Raw genomic sequence first — 15,034 nt, 5'->3', positions numbered from 1 at the left:
TTTTTTACATTCATCATTTTAGAGTATTAAATGTTTTATTGTATATGTATTATTATTTCGATTTTTACATAGTATTTGTTGTTTATTAAAATTTGGCTTTTGTCTGAGCATTAGTTTTGTTTTATACAGGAAATCGCATTTGTTCGATTGCTTTAAAAAGTGACAAACTAAATAAATGTTATGTAATAATAATAATATATGTATATAGTTGTTGTGTATAATGTAAAGATATATCCTTTAATTGTACCTTATGTTATATAGACTAAGCAATTTGTTCGTTATATCGTTTGTCATGCGTTTTTGTTCGGTTTCAGTAACTGCTTATAGTGTTTTTCGTTTTGCGATTTGTGCGTTAATTTAATTTATATGAATGTAGATTTTGTAGTGTGCTCATTAAATTATTTTTAAATGCATTTCTCTCTTCTGTTGGTCACTTTAAAAAGTTGAGTTTTCCTTTAGCAATCACTTGCTAATTGCTTCTAAGTTTTTGCTTTGTGTTTTTAGTTTAAGATTTTTCACTAATTGGCAAAGGGTTTTTAGTGCTTGGTTTTTTTTTAAATGTTAACTAGGCTGCCGCACTGGGCGTTAAATTTATAAAATATTTACAAAATTTTCCATTAGCTGTACGTGAACTTCAACTAAGTCTACGAACTACACAAATTTACAAATGCACAAAAATGTTTTGTATAAAATTAAAATCATTATATAAAGAGGAAGGCAAATTTTTGTAAACTTTGCGACAATTACATAAAGGGCGCTTAAGCAGAAATGACAAGAAGGATTAGGAGTGTATGAGTATAAGGACATCAATATTAAGGACATAACACTTGGAGCACAAGGAGCTGCCTGAGTTGCAAATAAGACTAAGCGCTCTTTGGATGGACGGCCCCCCTCTTGATCTCCCCTTCTCTCCCCTTCCATTTCCCACTCCCTCCCTTTACCCTGCCCCTAACCCCATCTACAACAACAAGAAAAGTAAAGGGAACAAAATGTATACAAAACGTTTACAAAATTCGTAATATGGCTACGCTATCAGTCCATTGTTCGTGTTGAAGTCAGTTTTGGATTTGGATTACGTTTTCGATTTTGGATATCAATTTTGGAGTATGTGTGTGTCGATATGAGCTGCGCTTAGCACAGCTCACGATCCGATTGGCTAACACGACCCAATCATCAGAGTATGTCCGGTGTATGCGTCTCGTCGTGCGTATGTTGCAGCAGACCCTTGCGTTCATCGGGAGCTGTGCTCAGCGCTATCTCCACGCTGGCCGGCTCTGCTATGGCATCGGCGTACATCGATTCGTACACGGGATTGGCGAAGTTGCCCTGCAAGTATCATAGAGTTCAGTATCCAGACTTGTTAGTGATTTATCTCTACTTACCTTATCATCTTCGTGTGCGAATGGCGGCGCTTCGTCGGCGTCACCACGATACATGGGATTGGTGAGCATGATCTCCACGTTGTCCGTGAGTCGAGCATGCGAGAATGGTTGCGCAATGCGATGTTTTCTGCAAAAGCAAAACGAAATGAGTATACAGAATGTTTTTAAAAGATTTGGCAACTCACTTGAGTAAGTAAACAGCGCCGCCAAACAGGGCAAGGAGAATTGTGGTGATTGCCAGTATAACCGCAAGCACAGAGAGCAGACTGCCCGACTCCTGTTCGCCACTCAGCGCATCTGCACTCTCACCCAAACAGGGCACCACACGCTTGTTGTCGCACAAGCATTCGTTGATGGAGCTGCCCGGACGACAAACGCTGCACTCGCCGACACAATGCGGCGGCTTATCACAGTACTCGCCTTGCCACTCGCCAATGCAAGTGCAGCGCGGCATCACATACTCGTTTAGGTGGCAGAGTCCGCCATTGGCGCAGTGATTCACGCAGGGATTGTCATCGCCCACAGGCTTGTGGCAAAACTCGCCATTCCACTGATCCGTGCAATTGCATATGGCAACGCCCTTGATCACATGACAGGTGCCAGAGTTCTGGCAAATGATGCCAGTGCAGGGATCACGCGGTGGCAGCTGTGACATATCGCAGAATCGCGGCGGCATCGAAGTCTGACACAGATCCGATTCGCAACGATCGCCAATGTAGCGAGTGGGGCAAGTGCAGGTCAAGCGGTGGCCACGATCCATGCAGGTTCCGCCATTCTGGCAAAAGTCCCGACACGAGTTCGCTTCGCAATGTTCACCGTAGTAGCCACTGGGACATTTACATTGCCTCTGTCCTTTGCCACCAATGCTACAGGTGCCGCCGTTCTTGCAGAAGTCAGCACACTCATTGAACTCGCAACGTTTGCCCGTAAAGCCATCGGGACATTCGCATTGTGGTGCACCGGTCAATGTCTCCCGGCAGATGCCTCCATTCTCGCAGGTCATGTTCAGACAGTGCTCGCATTGCTCGCCCACATACATCTCTGGACAGCTGCACTTCATGCCTTCCGTCTCGGACACAAGACACGAGCCGCCGTTGTGACAACGACTCTGACAATCCGATACAGAAGTCTCGCAACGCGGTCCCGACCAGTTGGGCGGACAAGTGCACTTCAGCGGCGGTGGCTCCTGCAATCCTGGCAGCTGTGGCGCCACCGTGCAGTGGCCATAGTTCATGCAGTATCCAGAGCAGCGATAATGTTCGCAAAGTTCGCCCTCAAACTGGGGTTGACAAATGCATTTGGGCACATGATTCACCAGCTGACAAGTACCCAGGTTGCACATGAGTGGACAGTAGTTGGGTATCTCGGCGTGTGACTTGCAAATACCTTCGTCGGTCATCACATACTCGTTGGGACACTTGCAGGTGTAGCCAGTGGCAGATTCCGTCGAGAGTATGCAGAGCGCTGGGGATCCCTTGCAAGGTTCCTTGGCACAAGGATTGCTGACTGCAAAAGACAAAAAAGGAATTAATAAGTGAAAAACAAAGGCAGACTTGAGTAGGTTAACTTATGAAAACTTAAAGTGGAATACTTAGGAATACTTCTTACTATCCATTCGAAATATTAATATGATTGCATTACAAATTATGGTCTGTTAGTCCTAGCTCTTATTCTCTTTGAGGTAAGTCTGAAGTCATCTAACTAATAGACTCAGATAGGTGGTCACATCTATATCATCTTAAATATCGTATATTGATACAGAACTACATTCATAGATTGCAAAATTTACCAGATTTTCTGCCAAAGCAATTAAGACTTCTATCCTATGGTTAGCGGGTATTATAAAAGCCGAAGAATATATTATGGACTCTGCTTCTTATGTAATTTAGCAGTAAACTACCTCTACCCGTTATTCAACTTATTCAAAAGAGATTTCAACTTACTGTTGCGATTCTGTTTCATGGGATGCAGTATGCCAATGTCCGAGGAGCGATATCCCTTAAGCAAATAGGTGCCGTTGTCATTACCAAACTTGTTCATCTTGATGATGCTCTGATCGTACAGCTTGATGTACAGATAATCCTCAAAGACGTCAATCTTCTGTGGTTTCTCGCGAGTGCCAAAGCGACGCACAACATTGCGATCTTTGCCATTGAGACGGCACGTTTCAATTGTGCCCTTGCGGTAATCGGCCCAATACAAGCGACCCGTGGGATAGTCAATCGAAAGACTAATTGGCCAGCCAACATCACGTTCCACAAGGCTCTTCTTGTTGCTGCCATCCAGCGAAGCCACCAATATACCATTCTCCAGCGTGGACCAAATCATCACACGCGATTCCGGCTCCAGCACAATGTCCGTGGGATTCATGCCCGTGGAGACGAGTGAAATGTATTTCTTGCCCTCAATGTCGGTGGCAATAATCTCGTTGTGACGCGAATCAATGATGTACACCATTTGTGTGATCCAATCCACAGCCAGAGACTTGGGATCATCCAGATCGGGAATCTATAGAATTGCGAAAAACCATTTATTGATAAGTCTTTTAAAGTATTGCTGCATACTCACATTAAAGGCAGTTAGTTCCTTGAGATCGCGACGCACTCTTACGCCCACACCTTCGACGTGGGGCGTGGCAATCTTCATGGTGTGCACCTTGCCGTGATGCGAGTCAATCCAGAAGAGCAGCGTATCCTTCGGCCGGATGAGTATGTCGAACACATCGATCTTTAAGCTATCCGTTTGGAAGAAACCCACCACAGTTGTGCCCTCCTGCTTGGCGGGCAGTATGAAACGGAACTCTTGCTCCGAGGCCAGCAGCAGTATTTGATCGGGTCCCGAGGCCAAGCAAGTCGCATTCTTCGGTATGCCCTTGTGATAGCCAGCCGTGCACTTGCAATTATAGTGACCCGCCTTCTTCTCAATGCAAATCTGCGAACAAGTGCCAAAGCCACAAACCGGTGGCTGGCAATTCGTCTCATCGGAGCCATCGACACAATTGTACTGCCCATCGCAGCGGAAGTTCTTCGAGATACAGTCATTGTTCTCACATTGGAACTGATCATGTCGGCACTTGGGCAACGCAGCGCACACCTGATCCGATTCGTCCTCATTGTTGCCACAATCATTGACTCCATCACAGAGCGCTGACTTGCGTATGCACAAGAGATTGGCGCACTTGAAGGCATTGTAATGACAATGAACGTGGGCACAGGTTGCAAAGCTCTCATCACTGCCATCCAGACAATCGTCCCAGCCATCGCATTTCCAGCGGGACATTATACACTTGCCATTGCCGCAGCTAAAGTGATCCGGCGGACATGTGCAGTTGACCTCATCGGAGCCATCGGGACAGTCGTCATCGCCATCGCATTGATATTGCCTGTGAGTTGATTTAAAATTATTGAAAAATTATATATGAAAATAAAGAAGTCTTTTGATGGGTAACAAAGTAAGTCTTAACTAATGATCTGATCTTTTCTGACACAACCAAAAATTTACTTATTTTGCGAATTTATTTAAATTCATCTTTTGAGCGATTCCGATAATTTTGAATTCTATCTGCTATTAAATATACATTCTCGTAATCATTACTACCAAATGATTAATGCATTTAAAATTGCTTATATCATTAAACCTAATTGACATGATATGAATTTAGTATATTGAATCCCAATGCTAATAGAAAAAATGGTTTTTGTAAAATCAACAAGAAATTTAATTATTTTCGTGATAAATTTAAATTAACAAAAAAATAATCATAAATGCCTCTTCGAATATCTCCATAAAATACAAGAATATCCTCTACAAAATTGTATTATTTCAACTAGTAAAGTTCAATAAGCAATTTCATCATTTACTAGTATTCATACTCACTTGTTAATGCAGGTGTTAAAGGCGGCGCATTTGAATTGATTGGGCTTGCAGGTGATGTTGCAGTTGATCTCGTCGCTGCTGTCGTCGCAATGGATTTCACCATCGCAGCGGAAGTCATGCTTGATGCACTTGCCAGTGCCACAGCGGAACTCGCTCTCGGAACAGTTGCGCATTTGGCAGTTGAGCTCATCGCTGCCATCGCCACAATCGTTTTCGTAATCGCAGCGCCAACGGCCGGGAATGCACTTGGAGTTGTTGCACTTGAAGTAGGTGGGATCACAGGTGGCCTTGGAGGTGTGGCAGCTGGGCGGTTCGTCCTCCCCATTGGGACAATCCTCCTCATCGTCACAGCGCCAAGCCAAAGGTATGCAGCGACCTGAATTGCATCTGCAAGCAAGTAAAATAAATTAATGCAAAATAATGAATATATAATTGTATGATTGAGCTTACTGGAAGTCATTGGGTCCGCAGGAAACATGATCGCAATTGGCCTCGTCGGATTTGTCGGCACAATCGATGTCACCATCGCAGACCCAAACGTAAGGCATGCAGCGATTGTTGCTGCACTGGAACTGATCCTTCTTGCAGACGAGCGGAGTGCAGCCAGCCTCATCCTCGCCACCGGGACAATCCTGAACGCCATCGCAACGCTTCACACTATCCACACAGAAGGCCGAGCTGTTTGCCGTTGCCTCGCACTTCAGATGATTCTCAAAGCAGGTGAACTTATCGCAGTTGAGCTCATCGGTGTTGTCACCACACTGATTGGCGCCATCACAGATGGCTGAGGGATGAATGCACTTCTTGTTGCCACACTGATACTGTCCCGGTTCACAGTGGAAGGGCGGACAGGAGTCCGGTTCATCGCTGCCATCTCCACAATCGTCCTGCGTGTCGCATCGCCAATAGAAGGGAATGCACTTGTAGGTGTTGATGCACTCGAAGTGCGCCGCCGTGCAGTTGGCCCGACACGTGCGTCCATCGTCGGCGAGCACAAAGTTGTTGGGACAGGCACACTTGTAGTAGGGCTCCTCGGGAGAGAGGAGGCACAGGGTTGAGCAGTTGGCCTTCAGGCAAGGATTACCGCTGATGGGCTGCTGCTGACGATACGGATGATAGACACGCAAGTCCATGGGTCGATGTATGGTGGTGATCAGGGTAGAGCAGTTGCGACTATCGAAGCGACTGCAGTACTCAATAGATTTGGTCTCCCAGTCGGACCAGTAGATGCGATCCTCCCACACGGCAATGGCAAAGATGTGATGCAGATTGATCTGCGGATTGATGCTGCGCGACAGCAGCAAACGTGTGTGGTTGCCATCGAGATCGCTTACAGATATCGTATCTTCGCGAGCATCGCCCCAGAACAGCTGCTGCGTCTCAAAGCTGATGGTCAGCGCATTTGGCCAGCCCAGATTCTCGCGTATGATCATCCGGGGCTGTGAGCCATCCATGCCCGCCTTGCCAATGTGCGGATTGTCACCCCAGTCGGACCAGTAAATATTACGATGATACGGATCCAAGGCAATGCCACGAGGCTCGCGCAGCTGCTCGTTGATCAGCACACGCCTGTACCTGCCATCCAGCTGCGAGACCTCAATGGTATCCAATCCCTTATCGCACCAGTACAGATTCTTGGCCACCCAATCGACAGCCAGGCCATCGGGATTCTTGAGCATTGCCTGATGCAGCGTTTGTGTCTTGTTCTCTACCAGACAGTGTCGCTTGATGGTGCCCACAGTGCTGGTCACATCCGACCAATACAGACATTGACTATCCCAATCAAAGTCCAAAGCGACAGCATTGGACAGCGAGTGTATCAATATGGAACCGTTGCCCGTGTGATTCACCTGCCGTATGTAATAGCGATTGGAAAATATCAGTTTCATGGTCACATTGCTCGTTGATTTGCATGTATGATGATCCCGCAGCTCGTAGCCCTTGGCGCACAGACACTTGTACGATCCATGGGTATTGATACAGGTCTGCGAGCACGGCTGCTGCTCGTCGCACTCGTCGATGTCCGTGCAGAGATGCGTGCTGCCCGGCAACAGTCTAAAGCCGGGCAGACAACGGCACTCATAGCCCACCACCTTGTCGATGCATTCGTGCTCACAGATATCCGGTATTAAGCACTCATTCATATTGCACAGCGCCTCATCTGAGTAGTCGGCGCAGTCGTTGCGCCTGTCACACAACAGATCCGCACTGATGCATGCGCCATTCTTGCAGCGGAAATCGTTGGTGCCATTGCAGGTGCGGGTGTGGGCGCAGAGCGAGTCCAACTCATCGGAGCCATCAGCGCAGTCCGGTTTGCCGTTGCACGTCTGATTCTTGAAGACGCAGCTGCCGTCGTGGCACTCGTGCATCTGTGCGCCCCCAGGACAGGCGTGCGGCGGATAGGCGGGCTCACAGCCTTCGTACTCATCGTCACCACCCGGACAATCCTCGTCGCCATCGCACACGTAATGCGAATCGATGCAAAGGCCTACGAAGAAGAAAGAAATATGATAATTAAAACAAACTGTGTGGATCGCATCTTATTTCAACCAGACGAAAAGTGATGTTTCCCTATGCAGGGATGTTGCCAGCTCAGCCAAATTAAAAACTATGGTTTTGTGACTTTTTTTTTTGTTTACTTTGAATTCTTCTTCGGTAATTGGTATTCATATATGTTGTGTCTTCAGTACACCGAGGTGAGTACTCTTTAATCTCTTCAGAATCATATACAATTTTTGAGAGTAATCAATCGAGATTTTTTTAACTTAAGGACAAATGATTAAAAAAGTCGTATAAGGTCGAACTTAAATTATAAGCACTTTTGCCTTTCACATAAATAAACTGCAATATCGACAACTACTTACCACTGGAGCATAGAAAAGCGGGTGGCTGGCAGTCGGGAATGTGCGTAACACCGCCACACTGGGAACCCTCATCCTCGCCGCCTTGATCCCCACTGCTAGGGCAATCGGGCTCGCCATCGCACACCCACTTCTGGGGTATGCAACGACCCGAGCTCTTGCACTGGAACAAATGCGCCCGACAAGGACGACTGGGGCACTGCGGACCCTCATCGCTGCCATCTGCGCAATCGCTTTTGCCATCGCACTGCCAGCTGCTGGGTATGCAGCTGTGATCACAGGCAAACTGATTAACCTGACAGCTGAGGCGACAGTTCAACTCATCGCTGCCCATCTCGCCAACCTCGTCCATGCAATCATTCTCACCATCACAGCGCCAGGCACTCGCAATGCAGCGTCCATTCGCACAACGGAACTGACCCACGGCGCAGGTTCGATTCGCGATTTGACATCCTACCTCATCGGTGCCGTCGGGACAATCCTTTTCGCCATCGCAGCGCCAGCTGGGCATGATGCAAATGGTGCTATTCGCGCAGTGTTCGAACAAAGTGTCGCCCTGCTCACAAGTCCGTTGGGTGCAGTGCTTCTCATCGCTGAAGTCGCGACAATCGCGCATGTTGTCGCACATAAAGTGCCGCGAGATGCACTCTCCGCTGCCGCAACGGAACTGATCGGCCTGGCACTTGCAGCGCAGGGGAGACTCATCGCTGCCATCGCCGCACTGTTGAATGCCATCGCAGGTCTGATCGAGTGCAATGCAACGATGATTCTGGCACATGAAGTGACTATCCGGACACTGGCGGATCACACAATAGTTGCGCAGCTCATCGCTGCCATCCAGACAGTGCGTTACATTGTCGCAGGTCAGCTCCAGTGGAATGCACTCGCCCGAATGACAATTGTACTGCGACTTGCCGCAATTCGTGTGCGCGGCGGCAATGCACCGACGTCCATCGGGTGCAAGCACGCCTTGAGTGCAGTGGCATTTGGCCAGTCCGTCCTTGTTCAGAATGCAGACATCCTCACAGAGGCCGTTGAGTATCTTGCACTGATTCGCATCGCAGTTAATGCTGCTGTTCTGCACCGCAATGATGCCCATAGGCTGGGGAACTTGTTCGCGCAGGAAGAGCACATCCTGGCCGGTGTACTTATTGGCACGCACAACCGCATGCAACACCCAATCGGTCCAGAACAACAGATCCCCGTACACGGCCATGGCAAAGGCATGCTTGGGCGTTGTGTGCGCCAACACAACACGATTGGTGCCATCGTAGTTCGCATGCTCGATCTTGTCCAGCCGCGCGTCGGCCCAATAAAGCTGCTGCTGCTCCAAATCGAGCGTCAGCGCATTCGGCATCTTGATATCCGTGTGTATAATGCGCTCCACGCCATAGCCCGTCAGATACGCACGTTGTATACTCGGCGATTGTTCGTTCCAGTTGGTCCAATAGATCATGCCCAAGCAGGGTTCAACTGCAATGCCTCGTGGTTTGTCCTTGCTGTGCAGACTGAGCACATTGTTCACATGCTCTAAATTCTTTTCAGCCGACGGCGTAAGATGCACCAGCTCCAAGCTGCGTATGGCTGCATCGTTGTTGGATGTCCAGAAGAGCTGCTCGTTGACCATGTCGTAGGCTAAGCCCTCGACACGTTTCTGCTGCGTGACCAGCACTCGCTGGCCGGTGCCATTGAAGTGCACTTGATTGATGGTGCTCTGTAGCACATCCGAGTAGTAAACTAACTGCTCCTCGTAGTTGTAGCTGATGGCAATCACGTTGCGCATCAAGGTGGCATTCGTTATGATCTGCACCGGCCAGTTCTTGTTTGCGTGCTCCGTCATGTGGATGCTCTCGATGTTGCTGCGATAGCTGAAGAGCAGAAAGTTGTCGTAGGGCTCACAACTGACGCCATCCGCTGCCAGGCGACTGTGGGAACAGGCACAAATGGCGCTGGTGCCGTTGAAGAGGCACAACTGCTCGCAGCCACCATTGCTTTGGGCACAAGGATTGGTGCCATGTTGCACACGCTTTGAGTAGATCTTGAGATCATTGATGGCATCCTCTTTGGTCTTGAGTATGAGCCGTGAGTTGGATAGATTGGTGAGCGGTGCCACCTTTATGGAACCCTCATTGTATTTGTTCTCCGCCCAGTAGATGTAATCTCCAAGCATGGCCAGAGCAACAGGTTTGCTTTGCGTATCATTCAAGAGCATCTCACGCAGATTGCCATCGTAGTCCACCTTCATGATGGCATCTGGATACCTTTCGCACCAGTACACCTTGGTGGCATCCATGTCCACAATCAGACTGTTCACAGCCCAGCTGGGATGCGTTTGATTGACCAGCACAAATGGTTGGCTGCCATCGAGGCCGGTGCGTCCTATATGATTTTGGCTGGCATAGAAGAGCAGTCCCTGCAACGGATCCACAGCCAGCACACTGGGTTTCTCCACATGCGAGACGACCACATAGCGATGGCTACCATCGAGGCGAGCCACCTCAATCACATTACGCTTGGCATCGCTCCAGTAGATGTTGCCAGCGATCCAATCGATGGCAATGCCACCGAGCCAATCGTGTTGTTTGTAGCCAGCCAAATTGATGGCTTCCAATATGGTCTTTCGCTGCGTGCCATCGCGTCGCACTCGCGTAATTGTGCCCAGATCATTGTCGCCCCAATACAGCATATCCGTGTCCGCATGGTACTCAATATAGTTGGCCAAGCTGACGCGTGGTATGGGCAAAAGAGCCTGCAAAACAAGAATCACAGTTATAAGTGTGTCAATTCAAATCTAATTAGTAATGCAACTCACCTGCTTGGGTGGCTCAAACTGCTCTGTGGGATCAATCATCTCTACGCCCTGCAGCACATCGATGGAATAGAATATGAACTCGGCGCGTGCAATGCAACGTGTGGGATTATTCGGCTCCACATCGTAACCCAGTGCACAGCGACACACATGATCTGTGGCCGATGTGGCCAGGCAAAGCTGTTCGCAGCCACCGCGCAATGGTCCAGCACAGGTGTTGGTGCCAGTTTGGGCCTCGGCGTAGAACATTTTTATGCTCTGAACGCTCTCTGTAAATGTGGCGAAGAAGAATATAAAAGTTAATAACAACTACGAAAGTATCCGTCAAGTCGAGTCTGTTCGAATGTGAAATACCCGCTACTCAGTTTAGGTATAGTCTACTTTTAAGTATTGTTAATTTGTCCACTAAATGTAAGACAACAAGTAAGGAAGATACTTTCAAGTGTCTTATAGTTATACCACTATATGTGGTCAACGGAATACTACAACCATTGAGAACAAAATATACCATATATTTAGGTTTGGTACTAAAAACAAGTACGAAAGCTACAATTGAGTTTGTTTGACTTTGCGATACCCATTTTCAATAAAAGCAAAAATATTTCTTAATGTGGGAAGTGGTCCTGGCAAACATTTAAAACAAACTTGATATGCGTGCAAACATAACAAATGCTGTCTCTTATAGTCTCTGAGATCCAGTGTTACATACAGACAGACAGACATGACTAGCTCTGATCAGGAATATATTATATATTGTTTATGGGGTAAGAGATGACTCCTTTGGCCTGTTACATACATTTTCAAAATGCACAAAGTAATAATATCCTTCTACCCTAAGGGTAGTGAGTATAAATACGATTGTGACTGTATAATTACATCACAGATAAAATATAGATTATAGTAAATGTAAAAAGCCTTTTGAGCTCGCTTGATCTAGAATACGTTTGACATTATCTAAAGAAGGCATGGCCATATTCTATCACAAACTTGATATGGGTAAAAACATAGAGTAATTTTAGCGTCTTTAGAACCTATAACCCTTAGACCCTGATTATCACATGCTTTTTCTTTTAGCATAAGTTATATGTTAATATCATGGCTAGTCATAGATAGTGGGTTCATAAAATGTTCCGTTCATTTACACATACTTGTATTGACTCGAAGATAGGACAAATTTTGGCACGCCTCCTTCTCGCAGTGCATGATGGCGCTCTGGATGTTCTCGGGAAAATAGAGTGTGCCATTGTAGACGGTGAGCGAACTGATCGCTGTAATCACGCTGGACACCAGCACCAGATGCGTCTCATTTTTGGGTATATCGTAGTATGCAATACCCGAATTATCGTACGCATAATACACGCGCTGTGATTCAAAATCCATGGTCAGACTCTGTATTGTGTTGTTCTGCTCATGGATGACTTGGCGTGCGGAGCCATCGAGATTCGATTGTTCGAGTTGCCACAATTTGTTTTCCTGCGACGAATGTATCCAATACATTTTGCCACTGTGCCAAAAAGAGTGAGAAACCAAATGTTAATTGCGCATTTAATTGATTCACAAATAATACATTACTTTGCCGGATCCAGAGCAATGCTGTCCACCTTATTGAGGTTCTCATGAATGGGCGTTGTATATTCACCCTGCAGGTTGCTCACCAGAATTGTGCAAACTGTTTGGCCCGAGGAGAAGTACATGTGCTTGGCTATCCAATCGATGGCAAACCCATAGGGCTTCTCAATGTTCGTATTGATGATGGGCTCAATGAGGCCACTCGATATGCCAGCGCGGCAAATCTCATTCTGTTGTATGTCCGACCAATAGATGTGACTGTCCTCCACCAGGAAATCTATGCGTTGCGGTTCCACATGCTGCAGCATATTTGAAATATAATAAAAATAAATATGTATTTAAATACATTATTAATATATCACATTAAATTACAAAAATTGAATATAGTTACGCATAACTACACACAATTATGATATTTACACTATTTTACTAGAACCAATACTTTTTAAAAGTCCTAATAAACTATTGTACGAATATGGCACTTCCATATTATACAACGTAGGAATACATCTCTGAATCTAAATCTAAAACAGAGAGCTTTTTAAAATTCACAACTATTCATCTTGTGAATATACAACGTATAAGTATCTTAATGAAGAAGTATAGATTAAAATCTAACACAATACTCCTTTGCTCTTAATAAATCTTATAAATCTAATATTAAAAGCTCAAGACTGCAGCAGATAATTCCTTTTGGTAGTCATCAATCAACTCACCTTAGGAGATTGCCTGATGGTGGGAATGGTATGATGATTGGGCTGCTGCAGGTCAATGCCGCGTATCTCATCTCCAATGACAAAGAGCAGCACCTGCTCGTTGGGCACACAGTTGCGTTCATCGGCGGGATCCAAGCGCATCACATGGGGACACTCACACTTGAAAGTTCCTCGACCGCTCAGAAGACAGAGATGGGAGCAACCGCCGTTGTTATCGCCACAGGGATTGCTATTCCAGGGCTGGCGACTCGAGTGCAGCACCTGAATGCCAAACGGTTGAGTCGTAGTGCGTTGCATCACCTGAACATCGCTGCCATTCCATTTGTTTGCACGTATCACAGATGTAGTTCGCCAGTCCGTCCAGTAAACGTAGTTCTCAAAGACGGAAATGGCAAAGGGATGTGAGAGTATGTCTTTATTGCGTAGCACCACATGATGCTCGGAGCCATCGTATTTGGTGCTGCTTATCGAGTCCGATTTGGCGTCCACCCAATAGACACGCTTTTGTGTGTAGTCCAAAGTGAGGCCATTGGGCCAGCCAGCACTTAGCTGCCAATTGGTGGAAATGAAGCGTCTGCCCTCGCCGGCCATGCTGCAGCGTTCGATGCGCGGCGAATTGTCATCCCAATCTGTCCAGAAGAGCAAACCCTCGCGTGGATCCAAGGCAATGGCCCGAGGACTCTCCATGTTGCCGGCAATTAGGGTGCGCCTAAAGCTACCATTTAGCTTGGCCACCTCGATTTGATCCAGATTCGAGTCAATCCAATACAGATTCTTGCCAATCCAGTCCACTGCCAAACCCTCTGTTGTCGATAAACCCGAGTGTATAACGGCCTCCACATTGCGCAAACTTTCGCCCACCAATTGACCGCGATAGATTTTATCATCAATCACGTCCGTCCAGTAAATCTCCACGCTCGACTCGTTGTTGTACAAAAAGTCCAAGGCAATCAGGTTACGCAACGAACTGTAAAAGCTGCTGGCACTCAAAGTCTTTAGATTCATGCCACGAATCTCCTGTCGATTCGTGAATATAATATAAGGCTCATCGGGTGCTGTGCTCTTACACGTGAACTTATCGTAGGCCAGGTCGAAGCCCTCGAGGCATTGGCAGCCATAAGATTTACCATTGGTTTCACAGATCTGAGAGCACGTATCCCAGTGGTCACAGGCATGCAACATGCTGCAACGCTTGCCATTCGGTTTCAGAAACATATGAGCAGGACACGAGCAAATATAACCCTCGGGCGTATTGTGACAATAATGCGAGCAGTCGTGATTCTGTTCGCATAGCTTGTCGGCACACAGGAAACCCTCGTCCGTGGTGTCCTCACAATCGTTGTGGCCGTCGCAGAGTTGATTGACCGTAATGCATTTGTTGCTAAAGCCACACAGACGATCCGGATGCTCACAGAAGACAGTCTCGTTGAGATCGAACTTGGTGGCATGCAACTGCGTGCAGTTGACCTCATCCGACTTGTCAAAGCAGTGATTGATGCCATCGCACCGCAGATACTCGGGAATGCACTCAAAGGGATCCGAGCATGCGAACTCTAGGCTAGCACATTCATTTAGCTCCTTCCAGCCAGTGACGGGATGATTATCGCTCTTCGTTTGATTGCAGTTGGCCTCGTCGGCGGCATCCTCGCAATCATTGATGCCATCGCACATGTGCAGATCACCGTAGCAACCAATTGGTCGACAATAACGCTCTCCAGCTCCGCATTCATGTTCGCAGGCAAACTCATCTGCATTGTTCCTGGAAAATAGTAGATATTAGTAAGAGTAGTTGATCATTAAAGTCCTACTATTTGGACCTAA

The 15,034-nt window shown here is 47.0% G+C and overlaps 1 protein-coding gene across 2 annotated transcripts in view; it reads right to left on the bottom strand.

The window, feature by feature from the left end:
• Positions 1-484: 484 nt before the first annotated feature.
• LOC133843513 (low-density lipoprotein receptor-related protein 1) overlaps positions 485-15,034 on the bottom strand; it is a 75,756-nt gene continuing 61,206 nt past the window's right edge. The window contains exons 10-21 of one of the 2 annotated variants that reach the window (XM_062277111.1): positions 13,214-14,972; positions 12,501-12,796; positions 12,077-12,432; positions 10,932-11,197; positions 8,123-10,868; positions 5,709-7,746; positions 5,259-5,645; positions 3,951-4,764; positions 3,326-3,890; positions 1,568-2,888; positions 1,383-1,509; positions 485-1,326 (exon numbers count right to left, since the gene is read on the bottom strand). In XM_062277111.1, coding sequence (XP_062133095.1) covers positions 1,174-1,326; positions 1,383-1,509; positions 1,568-2,888; positions 3,326-3,890; positions 3,951-4,764; positions 5,259-5,645; positions 5,709-7,746; positions 8,123-10,868; positions 10,932-11,197; positions 12,077-12,432; positions 12,501-12,796; positions 13,214-14,972 — 10,828 coding nt within the window. In that variant the 3' untranslated portion in view covers positions 485-1,173. Of the gene's footprint in view, positions 1,327-1,382; positions 1,510-1,567; positions 2,889-3,325; positions 3,891-3,950; positions 4,765-5,258; positions 5,646-5,708; positions 7,747-7,870; positions 8,023-8,122; positions 10,869-10,931; positions 11,198-12,076; positions 12,433-12,500; positions 12,797-13,213; positions 14,973-15,034 lie in introns of those variants that run through there. The other variant, XM_062277112.1, reaches the window with a different exon arrangement.

Source organism: Drosophila sulfurigaster, chromosome 3 (genome assembly GCF_023558435.1).
Source record: "Drosophila sulfurigaster albostrigata strain 15112-1811.04 chromosome 3, ASM2355843v2, whole genome shotgun sequence".
NCBI lineage: Eukaryota > Metazoa > Arthropoda > Insecta > Diptera > Drosophilidae > Drosophila > Drosophila sulfurigaster.
This window is presented reverse-complemented; position numbering and strand designations above follow the sequence as displayed.